Below are 21,876 nucleotides of genomic sequence, written 5' to 3'. Positions count from 1 at the left end.
TCTAATATGGGAATGTCCCTTTGTTAGTGATTATTTGGAATAGGAGTACCTTTTTTAGGTATCTGATTGTAGAATGTTGTTAATGATCATTATCTAGCAGAATTGGGAAGGAGGATATTATGTACCTTTGTGTCTAAGCTCCAAATAGTCAAGCTATTATGAAGTGTTTCAAATCTATCCATAGGTTGTATGCTTATGCTCTCAAGACTGACATAAGAGGATAAATTTATGTCTGATTACAAACTAATGATAAATATGCATCAATTATAACTTAATCATAAAGTTAAGGGTTTCATTTATGGGAATGCCAATAACGAAACCAACTATGGGAACACAGAGGTTTCAAGGGTCAAGGGTGCAATAGTTTAAGTTTAGTTGCACTTATTACACACAACTCAAGTGAAAAAGAGCTAAGCTTGTTCAGTCTTATTTTTCATTCTAGAAGGAGACGACATTTAAAACCAAGAAACACAGAGACAAATAAAGCATTAGACAAATATCATAAGAAAATGTGTTTTTAGTTCACTATCTCGGGTTTGGGTCATCTGCACTCTCCAGATTAAGAGACATGAGACGAGTTAAATTATTTGATTGTGTCTCCCAACGAGATCTTTCTGTCACCAGACAATCATTTAACTCCATCATCACTTCGTTCATGCTTGGTCTTCTGCTGGGTGTGTGGGCAACACAGGCCATTGCCAGTTCTACTGCCTTCCATGCTGAATTGATGTCAAAATCCCCCAGCAGCCTAGGATCAATAATATCTTTCACATTCCCTTCTGCAAGCATTAAGTTAACCCATCGACTTATGTGTATGTTGTCCGTGTCATATTTGGTTATTGCTGGTTGGCCGGTAATCACCACTAGAAGCACAACCCCAAAGCTATAAACGTCACTTTTCTCGGTCAACCTGTTTGCCGTGTAATACCTGCAAGCCAGAATTTTTATTACATTTACACCAGAAGATTCACGTATAACATAAAACGAGAAGAAATTGTGTGGTTTTATTAACCTAGAGCATTTGTAAAATCTAAGGTGTATATCTAGTTCAAAAGGATTCCAGAAACATATGCAACTTCAGGATGTAATTTCCAAAAATTACAAATAAGAAAGGTTGTTACCAAATTACATCCTCTTTCTGAAACTTATTATTTCTAATGACGGTAAATATAACTTTTATGTATAAGATCATGAGAACTCACTCAGGGTCGAGGTACCCAGGGGTGCCAGCAACTGCTGTTGAAATATGGCTACCAACTTCTGTTGGAAAAGCTTTGGACAACCCGAAGTCTGATAGTTTTGCCTGAAATGTTCCATTCAATAAGATGTTGGTACATTTGACATCTCTATGTACTATCGGTGGCTTGCAACCATGATGCAGGTACTCTAGCCCTAAAAATAGATTCCCAAATGGTTAAAGATCTTCATGATCATAGAAGCCAAAAATACAAGCAAGTAGATTCAAAATAATTTGCTTACGGACCATGTGCTGTATCACATCCTATTTGTAGTCTTTCTTCCCAATTCTAGACACTCGAACTCGTATCTGCTAAAGTGATTTAAAATAGTAGCACTTAGTCTTATGTATTTGTAGTACCTTGATTCATTTGAAAGTATATATAAGCTTTTTATCCATGTCAAGGTTAAGAACTTAAGATGACCACTGAGAAAAAAATGGATGTCTAGATTAAAACTGAAATGTCAATGACGAATGATGGAAAATACCGAAAAGATGCCTTTCTAAGTTCCCATTAGCCATGTACTCGTAGATGATTGCCTTGTGTCTGCCTTCATTGCAGTACCCAACAAGAGAAGTTAGGTTTTTGTGATGGACGCTTAGAAGAAGATAGACCTGTACATAAGAGATTATTTTAGTTTGCCATGCAATTTTTATTCCACACCTTTTCTTATTAGCTGGTTCTCATTGTAAGAATATGTTCAATGTTGTAGTTAAAACCAAACTAAACCAGCCTAGTATATTCCACCTGGAGGGGTCCTTGGAGGGGGGGGGGTTGTATGAATACATGACCTCTAACTTAATAGCAGAGCGACTGTTTCCATGACGACCCCCAGCTAGTGAAAGGTTTGTGAAAGGGAGAAGAATAGATATGTTAACAAATGAAAAGCTAGATAAGAGTAAACGACAACAATAAAACTGGAAAAAGGAGAATGACAAATATGCTAAATTTTGAGAAACTAGATATAAGTAAGAAACAATAATATAAGTAGAAGCAAGTATAGGGAAAACATACAAAATGTGTGGAAACAACACACTTCTACCAACTTAAGTTTTCGGTAACCTAACTACCGACTCACTAACCCTGTCCATTATTTTCTACCTCTCTAGCTTCTTTCTCCCTTCTAGATACCCCTTAGTCTGCTACCCTACTCTTGTGTCCCCAAGAACTCCTATCATAAGTCATGTCCTAAGAAATGCTTAAAGCCGCCATATCCAGTCTTAGTATCCCATCCCACATCCTCCTCGGCCGTCTCACTTTGTACCCTCGTCTCTACAGCCGCCATCTCTCGAACTACGAATATGACAAAACCACCTCAATCTTCCCTCAGCTTATCCGTAATCGATGCAACTCTCAACACCGACTGGAAGGCTCCATTTGGTATTTTGTCTAACATGGTTATACCACAGGTCCATCTACGCGTTCTCATTTCTGTCCAACGTGGTTCTATCCCAGGTTCTAATTTAACAGTTCAGAATACTACATATATGAGTGGTCCTTACTGCAGGAACGTAAGTTACCTCAGCCTGGAACTCCTTGTCCCCCTGAAGAGATGATTTGGAAAGCATCTTGACAGCAACTTGTATATCACCAATATACCCATGGTAAACTGTTCCGAATCCTCCTTTCCCAATAACAACACTGAAGTTATCAGTGAGGCTCTGAACCTCTGAGTATGCATACTGTTGCTTTCTTATTTCCAGCCCCGTGCCTGTTTTCCTTTTGCCTGCATGCAATCTTCTGGACTTAAGCTTGTGTTTGTTTTTCATGCATGCATGAGTTATGATTAAAGATTATTTTACAAGGTTATAGTATTAAAGAGCAGTGCTTCTCATACCACGTGCTATTTGTTTTTTAATCGTCCATATGGTGGTGAGTGCAATCAAGATCACAATGAGTGAAGCAACTGTTGCTATTACTGGAACAATGATTTTGTTATCCTTCTTGCTTTTACAAGGATTTGTGTCACACGAACTTGCATTTACGCCTGTGCTCTCGCTATCGAAACTGATTTTGGGTTATAAATGTTAAATACTGAAGCAATGAAAGATACTAAAATTTCAGGCAGAGTGTCCAGAAATGGGTACCAAACCTCAATGACAATGATCCCTTGTTTGCCTTCGCTAGGAGCCCTGCTGGAACCGTCCCGATGAAATTGTTTCCTTTTAAGTTGCTATAATGAATAGAAAGTAAGATTAGTGTTGTTCCACAAAACTAGACTTCTGATGCTAGTTCAAGGGGGGGATAGCTTACAGGACCTTCAGGAAGTTCATTTCAGAAAGAAAATTAGGCACGACTCCTGTTAAATTATTGTTTGACAAATCCCTGAAATAGGAATGGAGAGAATACGGCATGTAGAATAGGAGTTAACTTTTGTATTCATCATAATTCTATTTATCTTCATAAACACTTACAAGGTATGCATCATTGTGAGATTAGCTAATCCAGGATCTATTTCTCCATTCAATCTGCTGGTCGACAAGTTCCTGATTTCAGAGTAACTGTGAATAATTTATTGCAATCGAAACTAAAATTTTACTTGGGGGGAGGGGTGCGGTTTTCAAATAGTATACATACAAGAATACAATCCTAGGATACATGGTATCATTGTAGCTGCATCGGATACCATCCCAAACAAATTCCTGTGGAGCACATGGATCTCCCTGCCAGTTTTTTCTTACTCCTGTAAGTCGACTTGATGCTCCATATCACAGCAGCTAATATTCATCATAGATACGACAGAAAGGAGTTAAGTCACGTCTAAAAGTGGTGATTCTCATATAAATCAAAGGATAGATTACATGCTTACCATCTCGATCATCTGTTTGCCTTTGCGGGAGCTGCATCACGGTATAAAGCTCAAGAGCATTGATGATGGGAGGAAGGGTTGAATTTTTAGTTTTATTTATTGTGAGTGTATACTTAGGTGCAACGGTCTCAGGCCCAGTGCTATGAATAGTGGTTGTTGTATGATTTAGCGGAGAGAAAGGACCATACCAGTGGTTCCCATTCATGTAAATGTTGAATTCTCTTGTCTGATTTCTTTTCAATATTTCAATTTCAGCAAAGTGGATGTATGTGAAAAACTTATCGGTGGTATTATCAGAATTCCACCTTATGTTAAATGAATCTGTCGGGTATCTTGGGGTGATGGCTGTACTCATGACCTCGGATGGTGGTACAATGGCTGTAAAAAACCCTGTAGAAACTTTGTCTAATGTGTATAAGAAAGTACTATTAGGCCAATTAATGGGACTCCATAGTCGATCATACTTGTCAGCATTATACCTAAGTTGAGAATCAAGAAAAGAGAAGTCAGTACTTCTGTTTTCATAAATATAAACTATCCAAGTGTTGAAAGTAAATGGTTGTGAACTTATTTCTTAAAAGGTTGACCTGAATGTTCGAAATGTGGTTCCGAAGTTAACGCGTGCGAAGAGGTATAATGATCCGAAATTAGTTTCTTCATACATGTTGCTCGCCAGAAGTCGTAGTTCTATCGCTGATATGAAAGGCGTTCCTCGACCTGTGTTTACAAGACAAACATGTATGTAATCTGATGATGGGACATGTATAATCTCCATGCTTACTGGTTTAGATGACGAATTTAATTTCATCGTATCCCAGTAATCAGGTCCAAGATAGACATCAAATTCTGGAAGTTGTCCGTTGAAGTCATAATTCCCGTACATAAACCTTGCCCTTATCAGATACCTATTACCCTTTCCTTGGTTTGGTTTGAGGGTGTAGCAATTTCTGGTGTTCTGAGGAAAACTAGAGAGGGTGATAAGTTGTTTATCTATCGTGAACGAGTTGTAGATGGGCAATATGGTATGGATTTCGCCACTGTCTATGAAGTCGACATCCGATACATAGTTTATGCCTGTTCTGTTGTCAGTGTAAGATGGCCCTTCAACCATCCCACAGTCTATGCTTATGAAGCCTGCAAGAAAGAGAGGTTGATCAAGAGATTTGATAGAAATGGTTAGTGGTTTTATTTAGAGAAATTATTCTTTAGTACCTGATTGATCATCCTGGCCGTGAACCAATACTGATGCAAGAACTAAACCAAGAAACACCAATATCGGAAGAAAACCTTGCCATATCTTCATTTCTCTACCAAGTCCTTATTTTGAAGTTTCTACTATCTAGACATGGGATTATCTTATACATACTAAAAAAATTCCTACTTTATTATTAATTATACTTATTCTGTTGTGGGTGTAGAATAACTAACAAATATTTCACTTTGTTTAAGGGATGCTTATACCTTCTAGGTTCGAACTACTCACCTAATGTTTGAGCTGGAGACTTGGTATGCATGGGAAACCTAAATCTGCCAGGTTGGTTTTACATCTTCTTCTCAAATTTATTGCACTCAATATGTCTTCAATGCAAGTGCACTCTCTTTTCTTCATGGTGATGCATTTTATTTCTATATGGTTCAGACTTGTGTGACAATTGCAAGCATTTCTCTATGGTTCAACTTCTGTGATGGTCTCCGAGCATTTCTATATGGCTGTACTTGTTTGACAATCATTGAGCATTCTATATGTTCCTTCTCGTGTGACAAATGGTCCATGCCTGTATTGTTTTTGCTTTTAGATGAGGGATTATGTAACATTCAGTCAGTTATATCAGAATTGCTCATTTAAGCACAACACCATTGAATAAAGAGTTACATGCATACACAATTTAGTATCTCCTAAGCTTGACTGTAAACTAAAATTAGTTGGGCATGTTTAAAGTCACACGCTTTAGAGTAGAGGACAGGTCCACATACATCCTACTCTTCCAGACCCTACTTTTAAATGAGATATACTGGGTTCGTTTTTGGTTTAGGTTGGTTTAAAGTCATACCCTTGGCGGCTGGGCAGCTTCGTTCTGGACATCCTAATTCACCTTGTAGCCTCTCTGCATCCTGCTTGGTTTAAATATCTGTAATGAAACCTTAAAAGATAATATAACAGGGGTTTGACTAGCTCAACTTAAGGAATTGTTGATAGTGATGGACCATAACTAATCAACATTATCCATCATGCTTGATCTAAAAACATCTGTAGTGAAACCTTAAAAGATCTTATAATATGGGGTTGACTAGCTGAATTTACGGAATTGTTGATAGTGCCAGACCATAAATAATCAAGATTATCCATCATTGTTTAATTAAGATTATCAAATTAATCAACCCGTCATTCTTTGATTAGTAAATTGGTGGAAACTTCCTGGAATATTTCATATCATTTGCTCGTTATTGTCAGATCAGTCTATGTAAATGTGGCATGCTCCCTTTGTCTTGTAATAAATATAAACTGTCAAAACCTAGTATTTCTTATATTTATGACTTGTATCTTTTTGGGTACTTGTAACTTTCTTTCTTTCTGGTGCTTTTACATTGTTTAATGTGGTCTCAGTTTATATAGAATGATTATAGATAGATTTCTTTCGTTCTTAAAATTGAATAAAATAGCTTGACAGAAAAAAATAGTTTCGTCATGTAGTTAGTAACAAATATTAGAAATTGCCAACTTGCAGTAATGGCAATCTTTTTCGTCATTGACGTCATGATTAGTTTCAATAATTGAGATATGAGAGTATAATACCAGATAGATATGATCAAAGTGGACTAGGTCCCCTTTTTGACCGCTGGACCCGTAACCAGTTAAGGAAGCATCGGGACCAGGGAGGACAGATTCATCGAAATTTCTAGACCTTAGGTTAAAAATGGCTGGTTATCGAGGGTCCTGTTAGAAAAGCCCAGTCAAGGCATTTTGAAAAATTAGTCGTTAGCTAATGGCTTTGTGACCGTCTTTTTTGCATCTTTTGGCTGTTTTTCTTTTGCCTCTTTAACATCCATTAGTATAAATAAGTGGTATAGAAAAAATTACCAAACTCTCATACCCAAAAAAAACACTATCAAAATTTGCTAGTGAGTTCGGTTCATGTTTTGATCTACTTTTGCTTTCTTATTCTCATGTTATTGAAGTTCTCTTTTTCTTAAATATCAAATAGCATCCAGCATCCCTGGTGCTTCAACCGCCACTGATCCCATTGTGCAAGTAATTCCCGAGCATGGTCGAAAATAATGATATTTTGGAACATTTCAACTTGGTGATTCTTGCTAGTGGGAAATAGTGATGATCGAAGACCTGTCCTAGGACCAGTTATAACCAGTCCCGGTTCCGTGTCCTAGAGTAGCAACTGGTTAAGCTGGTCGTGGTCCGGGTCCTGATTCTTACAAAATCGCATAACAGGTCCTCATTCAACATTGGCACAAAACTTTCTTGTGAAAACATTTGCCTAATTTATCTAGTGTGCCTTAAATTTAATTTAGACCTTGGATGGCTAAATTTTATAGTGTCCAACAAAACGCGTACGAAATAGTGCCCCATCACAAATAGGGTTCATAGGCAATGCCAATTTTGGAAACAAAAAATTTACTCAGATCCATATAAAACGAGTGTTTTCTATTGATGCCATGGATTATCACATCAAATAGCCATATACTGAAAGTAATTAGCGTTAATGATCATTATCTAGGCTCTAGCACAACCGGGAAGGAGGATAAAGTATAACTCTGTGTCTAAGCTCCAAATAGTCAAGCTATTTATAAAGTGTTCAAATCCATCCATAGGTTGTATAGCTTTCAAGGCTGTTAATTACTGTTACATGCATCAACCATAATTTAAGGATTTCAGATATAGGAATGCCAAATAATGAAAATCTAAAAGGATCCTACAAAGAGTACGATGGAAACAGAGACCAACTATGGGAACACAGAGTTTTCAAGGGTCCAATGGCTTAAGTTTAGTTACACTTATTAGTTATTACACACAACAGCTCAAGTGAAAAAGAGCTAAGCTTGGGACGTCTTATATCTCATTCTAGAAAGCGACCACATCTAAAACCAAGAAACACAATAGACAAATAAAGCATTAGACAAATATCACAAAAATTGTGTTTTTTTAGTTCACTATCTTGGGTTCGGATCATGTGTACTTTCCAGATTAAGAGACATGAGACCAGTTAAAGTTTTTGATTGTGTCTCCTGACGAGCTCTTTCTATCACCAGACAATCATTTAGCTCCATCACCACTTCGTTCATGGTTGGTCTTCTGCTGGGTGTGCGTGCAACACAGGCCATTGCCAATTCTACTGCCTTCCATGCTGAATTGATGTCAAAATCTCCCAGCAGCCTAGGATCAACAATATTCTTCACATTCCCGTCTGCCAGCATTAAATTAACCCATCGACTTATGTGCATGTTGTCCTTGTCATATTTGGTTATTGCTGGTTGGCCTGTAATTATCACTAGAAGCACAACCCCAAAGCTATAAACATCACTTTTCTCGGTTAACCAGTTTGACGTGTAATATCTGCAAGCCAGAATTCTTATTGCATTTATACCAAAACATCCATGTATAACATAAAATGAGAGGAAATTGTATGGACATCATTCTGATGTATTTTGAATAACGGTAGGAGAGAGATGCAGCCATAAATCTAAGGTGTATATCAAGTATAAAAGAATTCCAGAAATATATGCAACTCCAGGATGTAGATTCAAGTTAATAAGTGTTAAGATTAGGAAAACTCACTCAGGGTCAAGGTACCCAGGAGTGCCAGCAACTGCTGTTGAAATATGGCTACCACCTTCTGATGGAAAAGCTTTGGACAGCCCGAAGTCTGCTAGTTTTGCCTGAAATGTTCCATTCAGTAAGATGTTGGTACACTTGACATCTCTATGGACTATTGGTGGCTTGCAACCATGATGCAGGTACTCTAGCCCTATAAAATAGACTCCCAAATGGTTAAAAGTTTGATGATATAAGACAAAAATACAAGCAAGTTCAATTGATGTAATTGCTTACGGACCATGTGCTGCATCGCATCCTATTAGTAGTCTTTCTTCCCAATTCAAGACACTTGAACCCGTATCTGCTCAAGTGATTTAAAATAGTAGCACTCAGTCTCAAGTGTTTGTAATACCTTCATCCACTTTGAACTTAAAAACTGTAGATAAGCTTTTAATCCATGTCAAGCTCAAATAAGTGATCTATCTAGAAAAAACAGATGTCTAAATTTGACAAATACCGAAAAGATGCTTTTCTAAGTTCCCATTAGCCATGTACTCGTAGATGATCGCCTTGTGGTTTCCTTCGTTGCAGTACCCAACGAGAGAAGTGAGGTTTTTGTGATGAACACTCAGGAGAAGATAGGCCTGTACATGAGATAACTTCTTTAGTTTGCCATGCAATTTTCATTCCACATACTTTCTTTTAGGTTTATAATATTTATACACGGGAAATACTCACTCCTCACCGTTGGTGAGGTTTGAACCCTTGATCTCTTGGGAGGTTGGGTTCTAACTGTATCCCGGGTACCACTGGGCCATGCTCCTTTGGTAAGCATATGCTCAAATGTTTCAGCTCAGTTCAGATACTGCAGGAACATAAGTTACCTCAGCCTGAAATTCCTTGTCCCCCTGGAGTGATGATTCGGAAAGCATCTTGACAGCAACTTCAGTATCATCAATATACCCATGGTAAACTGTTCCGAATCCTCCTTTCCCAATAACAACACTGAAGTTGTCAGTAAAGCTCTGTACCTCTGAGTATGTATACTGTTGTTTTCTTATTTCCAGCCCCGAGCCTGTTTTCCTATTGCCTGCATGCAATCTTCCTTATGTTTGTGTTTGTTTTTCATGCATGTATGAATTGCTGATAGATTCTTTTACAAGGTTATAGAATTAAAGAGCAGTGTTTCTCATACCGCTTGCCATTTGTTTTCTAATCATCCATATGGCGGTGAGTGCAATCAAGATCACAAAGAGTGAAGCAACTGTTGCTACTACTGGAACAATGATTTTGCTATCCCTGTTTCTTTTACAGCGATTTGTGCCACATGAACTTAGAGTATCCCCTGTGCTCTCGCCATCGAAACTGATCATGGGTTATAAATGTTAAATCCTGAAGCAGTGAAAGATGTTAAAATTTCATTCATGGTGTCAAAAAATGGGTACCAAACCTCAATGTCAATGATCCCTTGTTTGCCTTCGCCAGGAGCCCGGCTGGAATCGTCCCAATGAAGTTGTTTCCTTTTAAGTTGCTATAACGAATCGAAAAAAAGATCAGTTTTATTCGACGAAACTAGACTTCTGATGCTAGTTCAAGGGGCAGATAGCTTACAGGACCTTCAGGAAATTCATTCCAGAAAGAAAACTAGGCACAGCTCCTGTTAGATTATTGTTTGACAAATCCCTGAAATAGGAATAGAGAAGATAGAACATATAGATATAAGAGTCAACTTTTGTGTTTGTCATAGTTCTGTTTATCTTCATAAACACTTACAAGGTATGCATCATTGTGAGATTAGCTAATCCAGGATCTATTTCTCCGTTCAATCCGCTGGTCGACAAGTTCCTGATTTCAAATTAACTGTAAATAAACTATTGCAATCGAAACTAAAGCGGTTTTGAAATCATATACATACAAGGATACAATCCTAGGAGACCCGGTATCATTGTAGCTGCATCGGACACCATCCCAAACAAATTCCTGTGGAGCACATGGATCTCCTTGCCAGTTCTTTCTTATGATGTAACTTGACTTAATGCTCCACATTGCAGTGGCTAATATTCGTTATAGAGACAGAAGAAAGGAGTTAAGGTATGTCAACCAACTAGTATCTAAACCTTCTTTGTTATAAACAGATTCTATGCTTACCATCTTGATCATCTGTCTGCCTTTGTGGTAGGTGCTTTAAAGTATAAAGCTCGAGAGCGTTGATGATGGGAGGAAGGGTTGAATTCTTTGTTTTGTTTATCGCTAGTGTATACGAGGGTGCTACGATCTCAGGTTCTGTGCTATAAATGGTCGTGGTCGTATGATTTAGCGGAGAGAAAGGTCCATAGGAGAGGTTCCCATTCAGGTAAATGTTGAATTCTCTTGTCTGGTTTTGTTTCAGTATTTCAATTTCTGCAAAATGCATGTACATGAAGAACTTATCGGTGGTGTTATCGGGATTCCACGCTATGTTAAATGAATCCTTCGGGTATCTTGGCGTAATGGCTGTACTCATAACCTCTGATGGTGGATCAATGGTTGTGAAAAGCCCTGTAGAAACTTTGTCTAGTGTGTATAAGAAAGTACTATTAGGCCAGTTAATTGGACTCCATAGGCGATCATACTCATCGGCTTTATACCTAGTTTGAGGATCAAGAAAATTGTAGTTAGTACTTCTGTTTTCATAAAGATAACGATCCGAGCGCTGAAAGCAAAGGGTTGTGAGAAAACATTCTAAAAGGTGGATTCTTTCGTTAAATGGTCTTCTGACCGAGTCTTGTTTTCTACATCCATGACCTTAGGTTTAAGGATGTCACCATGGTTTTAAAAAGCGGAAACGGGCCTCAAGGCATTTTCTCTCAACGAGGCAAGGCGTAAGCCTCGAGGCGGTCCGATGAGGTCCAAGATAGATAATATTAAATTACTAAGTGAGTTGGTTCAGTGGTTCTTGATAGAAGAAAGAATGAAACAGTTAAATAAAAGGTTGACCTGATTGTTCCAAATGCACTTCCAAAATTTACGCGTGCAAAAAGGTATAATGATCCGAAATCGGTTTCTTTATACATGTTGCTCGCTAGAAGCCGTAGTTCTATCGCTGATATAAACGGCGTTCCCCGACCTGTGTTTACAAGACAAACATGTATGTAATCTGATGATGGCACATGTATAATCTCCATGCTTACCGGTTTAGATGACGAATTAAATTTCATCGTATCCCAGTAATCAGGTCCAAGATAGACATCAAATTCCGGAAGTTGCCAGTTAAAGTCATAATTCCCGTACATAAACCTTGCCCGTATCAGATACCGATTACCCTTTCCTTGGGTTGGTTTGAGGGTGTAGCAGTTTCTAGTGTTTTGAGGAAAACTAGTGAGCGTAGTAAGCTGTGTATCTACCGTGAACGAGTTGTATATCGGCAATATGTTATGGATTTGGCCACTGTCTATGAAGTCGGTATCCGATACGTAGTTTATGCCTGTTACGTTATCGGTGTAAGTCGACCCTTCAACAATCCCACAATCTATGCTTATGAAGCCTGCAAGAAAGAGAGGTTGATCAAGAGATTTGATAGAAAACAGTTGGGGATTGCATTTTGAGAAGTTATTCTTTAGTACCTGATTGATCATCTTGGCCATGAACCAATGTTGATGTAAGAATTAAACCAAGAAAAACCAACATTGGAAGAAAACCTTGACACATTTTCATTTCTCTGGTTTCTAGTTTCTGGTTTCTAGTTTCTAGACATGGGATCATCATCTTATACATACTTATAAGATTCCTACTTTATTTAGTATTTTATTACTCCATTTCTCCCAAAAACAAGTGTCAATATTTCTGGTTTAGTTTGTCACGAGGTCGGATTCACAGGGTGCAGGTGGGCGCCCGTGCAACCACTGTTTTTTCCCGACATAGTGTAATTCTTTTTATCATTCTTAAGAAGGTTATCAATTTGTTTCGTTGTATGCTAAGGTGCAACCCGGGGTGGACCCACATGGATAGATATGGTGGCACCGTGGCACGGGTCACCGCTTCGTGGTTCTGTCGTAAGGGAAAAAATTACGTTTCTGAATGGTGTCAACGTATTGGCTTTTGGGTGACACCATATAGATTTTGAAATTGAAATATTAACACAAGACTTTAGTGCTTAAGATTGTAAATGCTTCTTCCTTTGTACAAAAGGCCCAGGTTCGAGTCTCATGGTTGTCAAATTTGTTGGTTTTTACCTTAAGTTTTAGTGTTTTTTTATATACCTCGTGTTTTTAAAAATATATGTAGACTGTACTCGAATATGGGTCTCTTCTATGTAAGGACAAGGAACCAACCAACATACTTGTACTAATATTGTGAAAAAAATAGATATTTTTATAGTCAAATTGTGCCACCACTTAAAAAAAAATAGGTCCGCCTATGGTGCAACCACAAAAATAACCTTTTGGATCTGCCTATAGTTTGTCCCAAAATAAATGTCCACTTTTAATGTAAGTGCCTACTTTTTAATTCTACCCTTAGTAATGAGACGGAGAAATTCATTGTGCACTCTATTATTAAAGTTTAAAATGTCATTAGTTCATTGAAAAGTATAATAATTACACATTTCTAAAACTATGTCAGTGTTTTTAATTGTGGACATTTAGTTTGGGACGAAGGAAGTATTATTTATACTTATTGTTGTTGTATTGTGGGTATTGAATAACTAACAAACATCTCACTTGGTTGTAGATATGCTTATACCTTGTAGGTTCCGAGTACTCGCCTGATGTTTGAGCTGGAGACTCGGTATGCTATCAAAATCTGAATTTTGCCAGGTTGGTTTTTCATCTTACTCGAATTTGATTTACTCGATATGTCATTAGTGAAATTGCACCATCGTTTGTGCAACTAGATGCATTTCTATACGGTTCTAGCTACTTGCGACGATAATCAAGTACTGAAAATGTCTCTAAACTACTTGGGTTGTGTCACACTGGTCCAGGGAGTGTAGTAGAAATATCATATTTCCGGGGTTCAAATCCAGGCAATGACAGAGCTCATATGGCCATGGAGGTTCAATTGCGATGACTCCAGGCCATTTGTGGTCACCTTAGGGATTAGTCAGTGCACATAAGCTAGTCCTGAAGCCCATTGTTACCCCAAAAAGAACAAAAAACAGAAATGTTTCTTCTCGTGTGACAATGGTAAATGCTTGATGTTTAAGGCAGGGACAGACCCAGGTGGTGCATGTGGTGGCACGTGCCACCGCTTCCTCCATCGTAATGTAGAAAATTATAGGGTTATGAAAAGTGTCACCGTATCAATTAGTTGTGTACCACCATATATATTTTGAAACTACAATGAGAACACAAGTTTCCCTTAGTAGGGTTGGTTTGCAAGGCTTTTATTCCACCCCAGACCCGAGTTTGAATCTTGTTAGTGTCATTTTCTTAGTTTTTAACTTTTAGTTTCAGATTTATTATGTTGTTGGAAAAGAAATTGCAACATAAAATTTGAACATAGGACCTCACACATGAAAAACAATGAACTACCCGACAGACCAATGATAATTTTTTGAAAATTATCCCTATATTTGTTTTTTATAGTCAAATGGTGCCACCACTTTTGGGTCTCTCTTAACCATTCAGCACCCTAATTTCATTCAGAATAATTACCAAACAATTATATTTCATTTTGCACTATATAATAAGTCTTTTAATCATTCTAACCAATTATTATTCACTAAACCATTCTCCTGGCGAGTTGGTTTATGTAATTCCTCACCCACCTTGTTGCCTGCGTGCATTGTGCCTAGTTGAAAAATGGGCAAATGAAACCTTAAAAAATTCATATAATATGGGGTTGACTAGCTGAACTTACGGACAGTGCTGTACCATAATTAATCAACATTATCAACCCATGATTCTTTGATTACTATATTCGTGGAAACCTCCTCGAATATTTCATACAATTTGCTACTTATTATCGGATTAGTGGTCGTTTACCAAATTCTTTTCAGGTCGGGGTTTTATCTGATGTCATATATCTTATCGGATGAGCATAGTAAGGATCCAGAATCTTACCTGGTACCAGGTACGGACTCAAAAAAAAATTCAAGCGATGACACCATTTGACTATAAAAAACAAATGTAGGAAAAAGATTTAAGATGCCATCATTTGACTAAGAAAATGATACTAACAGGATCCAGACTCAGGTCTGGGTGAAAGAAAAGACTTGCAAACCAACTCTACCAAAGAAAACTCATTCTCATTGTAGTTTCAAAATACATACGGTGACACTTTTTACAACCCTAGAAACTTTTACACTACGACGGATAAAACGATACGGTGGCATGGACCATAGTATGCTCTACATTGGATCTGTCCATGATGTGAGGAGAGAATTACCAGATAAAAGTGTATTTAGCAATATACATTTTTTTTCATTAACCTGGATATCTAACCCGCTATGCGAGCCGATTAATCCCAGGACGACCACCTGCTTTGTAGATAGCCCGGAGTCACCGCATTTGAACCTCCGTGGCCACAAGGGGATTTTTATTTCTTCTTGGATTTGAACCTGGGACTTCGTGATACTTTTGACCTTTAGAACCAAGCTTAAAACAATCAGACACCACCCTTATAATTAACGTGGTGTCAAGTTGTATAGAATGATTATAGATAAATTTCTCATTTTTAAAATTTGAAAAAATAAATAGTTTGACTTGAAAGCCATGAATGGAATGAGGTGGAGGGAATGTTTGGGTGGCATACTAAGCGTTGACTTTGACAAGTTTAGATGCATTATCATTATTTATATTCTTTCTTTATCATGTTAGCAACATAATACATTACAATAAAATCGGTTTTATAGGACACTTCCAAATCCTAAGTATTTTAATAGACTTTTTATAGGACTTAATTTATGGGACCAAAAAAATAAAGTGTCATATCTAAAGTGTTGTAATAAGTTTATATGACGTTTTTTGACGTCGTAATAAGTTTTTTAGGACACTTTTAATATAAAGCGTCACACTTTTGAGAAAGTGTCCTATAAACTTAATTTTTTATAGAACATTTGTTTTTATAGGACAGTTTTTCAAATAGTGTCTTATAAAGTTGATAATGGGACGCTTTATATTTAAAGTGTCCTAAAAAACTTATTACGACATCAAAAAACGTCATATAAACTTATTACAACACCTTTAGATAGGACATTTTTATTTTTTTGGTCTTATAAACTAAGTCCTATAAAGAGGTCTATTAGGACATTTAGAATTTGGGAGTGTCCTAAAAAACCGATTTTGTTGTAGTCAGATTAGAAATGGTCAACTTTTTTTTATTGACTTCATGTTTGGATACTTAGGGTTCGTTTATCAAATGCTTATTCTGGTAAACACTTACCGAGTTTCATTATCTTAGCGGATGGATATGGCAAGGACCAAGAATCTTACCCAGTAAAAACGAAGCGAAGGCAAGGGCCGAGAGTCTTACTCGGTAAGTGATGGTGACAACTCTTACCACGGTTAGAGCTTACCAGGTAAGTTGTTACATACGATGTCGTTTTGGTAGACTAAAATCTTACCCAGTAAGTAAGCGATAGTGTGAATTTCACCGTTAAGCTCTTGCCGGATAAGTGTTTAGGTAAACGTCCCCTTAATGTGTTCTACTTATTAAACAGGGTTCTATGTCAGTCTGTGACCCTAAGACGTTGAAGGCATCCTTGAGATAATCTCCTAGCTCCTACGGACTGGAGATGGCAGGCGTGGATTTTCCTTCCTTTTGTCGCCTTTGGCTCAAAGTGTCGAAGGAGATAATGCATCAAGTTGTTCGAGACTATAATGCTATAGGATGATCAAAGTGGACCCGGCCTTTTCTTTTACCAACCCGTAACTGGTTACCGGTTATAACCGACTAGTTAGGCCAGGCCAGTTCATTGAAGTTTTAGACCTCCCGATTATAAGGGACCGGTTAAAAGAGCTTGGTTTGGGCATTTTGAAAAACTAGTCGTTATCCAATAGCTTTATGACGTTTGTGTAATATCCGAGTTTTAAACTATTCGGGTATGAAGAACAATAGGCTTACAAGGTAGAGGTTTATTATTATAGCACGTTTGATGGGCTCGAATCTTTTTGTGGTATGATCCATTCAAACTAAAAAGGCCAAATACGATCTTTCAGAAACAAACGGAAAATAATAACGCTAATTATTTAAGAAAACAAAAAAAAGGTTGTTGATATAGAAAATCACATGTGATTTTACATTAACGTCAAGAAAATGGAAGCGGACTGTTTTTGAAACTATATGATTTTGTACGTGAATATATATATATATATGTGTGTGTGTGTGTGTGTGTGTGTGTCGACATGATTTGTTCCATTTAAAATTAGAATTTAATATATTGATTAACATATATTTATTTCACAATGTGTCATTTATACATATTCGGTTCTCAATATGAAGCTTTTTTGTTATATTTTTTGTTTCACAAACATATAAAAATGTTTGCATTGTGAGACAAATATATGTGAAACAAACACATTATGAAACAAATATATGTTACTCAATACACTAAATCATAATCATAGAAAAAAAATCATATAAAATAACACATGATCCACCGATTTTTCAAGGTTATCACAATTTTATGGGTTTTCAAATGAAATGTCTCCTTTTAATAAATATATTATGACCACTCAAATTTGAAAATTTGAGTTATCAATTCTTCACATTTCTATTTTATTCGTCGTTGAACGGTCAATTTACCTTTTGGCATATCTATCGATATCCTCACGTGTGTTTAATCATTTGGCTCTGATGGGAAAACGTACGTTACGAATTCATTTCGTCCTTAGAATTAATCATATCATTGTCTCTCTATCAACCGTAGGCGTTGTTCATGCATTAAAAACACGAGTTTCTAAAAAAATTGCCATCGCTATCTACCAATTTGTCCATACTAAAATTGTTTTCGTTGACGTTTAATCCTCTTCGTTCACCATAGACAATCAATCAACACTGAAGAATAATCCCATAACCTATGAAATTAGGAAATTCATGTATGTATGTGTGTGACCAAAATAGCCAATATCACCAACCAAATACTGCAGCTGAGAGTTGAATGCGTATGGGTGAACTGCTTTCACCTACGACTTTCTCATCAGAGGTTTAAAGAGGTAGTGATTCTAAGATTGTCAGTTGCGGAATCTGTTAGGGGTTAGCCTTTCTCGTTCTATGTACATGTATGTGTGTATGTGTGTGTGTGTGTATGTATGTATGTATGTATGTATGTATGTATGTATGTATGTATGTATGTATGTATGTAAACTTAGGCCGGTGTAACTAAACTTGTAATTGAGTAAGAGAACACATATCTAAACCAAAGTTTTCAATGAATAATAAGCAACACACATGTTGGCACATGTTTTTCCTACCTAAACTTAGGTTTTGCATTTTTTTTAAATTTGAAATACGTATACAAGAAAAATATACACGTCATCAGTTTCGTATTTGTGTGTATACATAGATAAATGCGTTTGTTGGGAAAGTTTCATTTGAGAAATGGTAAGTATTTGAAAAGTAAATAAGGGATCTTAGTCATTTATCTGGTTAACATATGTGGTTTTGACTGTGAAGCATCGTATAATTTCTCGCATGGGTATGCGGAAGATAGATGGGTAGTTTCGTAACTTTTACAAATAAGGAGCAAACGAGTTTATATGTGAATCAGTTAATTAGTTCATATGTGAACTCCACTGGTTCACATATTAACATATAATTCATATGTGAGTCACACGGGTTCACATATGAATCACACGGGTTCACATATGAACTTGTTTATCGCCTATTTGTAAAATTTACGAAACTACCCTCTCTATTTTTTGCATAGCCTCAAAGTTTGACCAGTCAAAGCCGCAATTCTTGACCCGTCATATCCAATCTTCATTGTATGAAGGGCTATGATCACTTTTCTTTATTTATCAAATATGTACCACTTCTCAAAATAACCTATGACTATGTTTGTTATATAGTGGTTTCAAAACACAGTGGCTTATCAAGGTAAAAGACAGTGCAGTAGTCGTAGACAGTACTAGCAGGTAAAATGAGGATAATCATGAGTAATATACACTTATTTTCTCGTACTCTTTATCAGAATGTAAACCAATTTATGTATTTACATGTAATTCTATTACGTTTGTTTCATATTAACGTCACAATTGAATATGCCAAGATTGATATTGTTTTTAATGGACTATGATCACGTTATTACTGATTTTATAATGAATCAATCTTATAACTATTGCATTGTAGTCGTAAAACGGTTTGGATACAAACTACATGTTTTTTACAGCTTGAAATATATGCAAATACAGTTCGTAGTTTAAAAGAAATACTCAAATTACATATATGATGCAGTTTACAGTTTGACACAAACCGTGTTGCAAACATCCTAGTCGCCTATATCACAATTAGGGGTTTACCAATAATTAAATATTTGCCAATAAATTCAGAGTTATTTGTTTACCTCTTAGTAGTACCCTTAACTTCTTAAGAGGCAACCTCTGAATCTTTAAGAGGTGAATCTTGTTTGTTAAATATTTTTTTGCCTCTTGATGGTTCTAAACCCTCTAAATGATTTTGTATCATGAATCTCTCTTAATCATTAAGCACCATAATTTCATTATAAATAATTACCAAATAATTATATTTTATTTTACATTATATCATAAGAGTCTTTTAATTATTCTGATAACTTAATCATTTCATATCAAAATATTCAACAATTATCAAACAACATCGTCAAATATATCCATGTCCAAATAATGATAATAATCGGGTAACCCGACGTGGACAGCGGTGGGTTGTGACACGTAATCTCGTCGAAAACAGTCACAAATATTGTTACGGCTTCAATGAGTCGATCACACGTCAGCTAGCCCCACCTACCTTAAACTGTGTGACAAAAACAGTCTTTCGTTTTTATCCTTTAAATTTTTAATCCAAAAATCATAAAGTTTAGAATAAACTACACATTTGGTCCTTATGATTTATTAAAAGTAACATTTTTCATCCCTACTGTTTCGAAATTATAAGATGTCTATCATGATTTGTAAAATGTTTGAAATTGATCCTTTTTTCTAACCGTCGTTAAATATTTTTTTGATTAATCTGGATATCTAACCCGCTATGGGCGTCGACTAATTCCAGGATGACCACTTGCTTCGCAGATAGCCCGGAGTCACCACATTTGAATCTCCGTGACCACAAGGGGATTTTTATTCCTACTTGGATTTGAACTTGGGACCTCCTGGTACTTTTGACCTTTGGAGTCAAGCTCAAACCAATCAGGCACCACTCTTGTGGTTAAAATTATAGTCGTCGTTAAATATTCCGTTAACGAAGAAAAGTTTAATGTTTTCATGATTTGTAAAGTGTTTGAAATTAACGGTCGTTTAATGTTTGAAAATGTTTGAACTCGAGTTTGGGATGGAAGAAAAGTCTTGCAAACCAACTCTAACGAATAAAACTTGTTTTCATTGTAGTTTTAAAACGATAACACTTTCCACGACCCCAAAAAGTTTTACACCACGACAGGTGAACAATACGACGGCATGGGCCACTGTACGCTCTACGTTGGGTCCGTCCTTGCAGTAAAGGGAAGAAACTCTCCCAAATTTAACGGATTTTTTTTTAAAATCCGTTAAAGGGGGAGATCAAATCCCGACGTTTTTACAAACTATGATGGTCATTCTAATTTTGAAACTGTAAAGACGAAAATTGTTATTTTTAACAAACCATAAAGACCAAACTTATAGTTTACTCTCGTTTTTATTTAGAGTTAATTGGAGTTGGATCTTGTAACATTCAATATAAATAACATTTATTTCTATTTTTTCAGAAACATAAAAATCGATTATCTTATAGTGAAAAAAGTTTATCAATTGTCATTTTTCTGGATGTTGGATTTTGTCATCTGTTTAATCCAATTAACAGTAGACATTTGATCTGATTCAACTTAACAGATGATCGGATCAGATGGGTTTTATCTGTTATATATTACCATTGGTTTTCTATTGGATTGGATTTGGATCCATCCAATATTTTGATAGAAATTTTTTAACTAATTAATCAACGTTTCAACCAATTGTCTATATATTTTTATTAAATTATTAAAAACCGCCACGTGTGTGTGTGTATATATATATATATATATATATATATATATATTTCAACGAAACCAATATCGTAAAATGTTAATAATTATTTAATTAGATATGTAATCGGATGTCATTGAATAAGATTAGTTCGATTTTATTGGATTCTGAACTATCATCCAAGAACCAAATGATCCAATTTGTATGTTAAAATTTTGGATATGATCCGACCCAATGATATTTGGATATCCGATTATGGACGATCAACTTTAATAGGATCGGTCGGTTTAAATTGAATCAGATGACTTTCTATATAATCCCATATAATATAAATATAAATAAGGTCCAATTGCATGAAAAGGTAACGTACTTTAATTTGATTCATATTATGGGTAACGTACTTTCAAAACTTTCATTTTCAAAATGAATTCCAAACCTGGGATTGCTGAATCTATACTCGAGCGTTCAACTGGGCCCCTGACAGGACACGTGAGGAATCACTCCTGATCTTTTTTAAAGTCACGCATTAAAACACACTACTTTGCGTCTACAGACACTTCTTAATCACTTAGATTCTCGTACACGACTGCCACCCATATTATGGAGGATCTGCACCATCAAGCGAACTCTTTCCTAAAGTGTTAGAGTATGAACCTTTCGTTCTGGTTGACCATCATTATAATAAAAAAAAAATGATGCCTAAGATGTAAAGTTTAAACATTTAAGCATCCGGACAACCTGTTGAAGACTAATTTTAGATTAAAAAAATCCATGTCACTAACCACGTTAACAAATGATAACCGATTAATGTTTCAACCGGTTAGAAAAATTTTACATCTTAGGCATCAAAATAAAAGTTTTAGAAATACTTTAATCAAAACAAAGATCAAGCTAAAATACATTACTTTTTCATGCAATTTACCCTGTAAATAAAATTAAAAAAAATAT

At 36.2% G+C, this 21,876-nt stretch overlaps 1 protein-coding gene and 1 pseudogene across 1 annotated transcript; both read right to left on the bottom strand.

Moving 5' to 3' along the window:
- Positions 1–525: 525 nt before the first annotated feature.
- Positions 526–5,350, bottom strand: LOC112509240 (annotated as a pseudogene).
- A 2,759-nt stretch (positions 5,351–8,109) lies between these two features.
- LOC112509239 (putative leucine-rich repeat receptor-like protein kinase At2g19210) lies at positions 8,110–12,502 on the bottom strand. Its single transcript, XM_025114096.1, has 13 exons — positions 12,418–12,502; positions 11,792–12,338; positions 10,964–11,442; positions 10,731–10,869; positions 10,589–10,660; positions 10,427–10,498; positions 10,266–10,346; positions 10,011–10,180; positions 9,700–9,890; positions 9,333–9,459; positions 9,114–9,176; positions 8,837–9,026; positions 8,110–8,614 (listed from the first exon to the last, which is right to left on the bottom strand). Exons 1-13 carry the CDS (start codon positions 12,500–12,502, stop codon positions 8,212–8,214), a joined length of 2,619 nt encoding a protein of 872 aa, XP_024969864.1. The 3' UTR covers positions 8,110–8,211.
- Positions 12,503–21,876: the final 9,374 nt, after the last annotated feature.

Source organism: Cynara cardunculus, assembly GCF_001531365.2.
Source record: "Cynara cardunculus var. scolymus isolate 2C chromosome LG 3, CcrdV1, whole genome shotgun sequence".
Classification (NCBI taxonomy): domain Eukaryota; kingdom Viridiplantae; phylum Streptophyta; class Magnoliopsida; order Asterales; family Asteraceae; genus Cynara; species Cynara cardunculus.
This window is presented reverse-complemented; position numbering and strand designations above follow the sequence as displayed.

Excerpts from the sequence above, each read along its gene's own strand:
- LOC112509239 (XM_025114096.1), bottom strand. The coding sequence starts at position 12,502 with ATGTGTCAAGGTTTTCTTCCAATGTTGGTTTTTCTTGGTTTAATTCTT. Across the intron at positions 10,661-10,730 it reads TCTCCTAGGATTGTATCCTT|GAACTTGTCGACCAGCGGAT; the intron begins GTATGTATATGA and ends ATTTGAAATCAG. Across the intron at positions 9,891-10,010 it reads TAGAAAACAAATGGCAAGCG|GCTCGGGGCTGGAAATAAGA; the intron begins GTATGAGAAACA and ends ATAGGAAAACAG.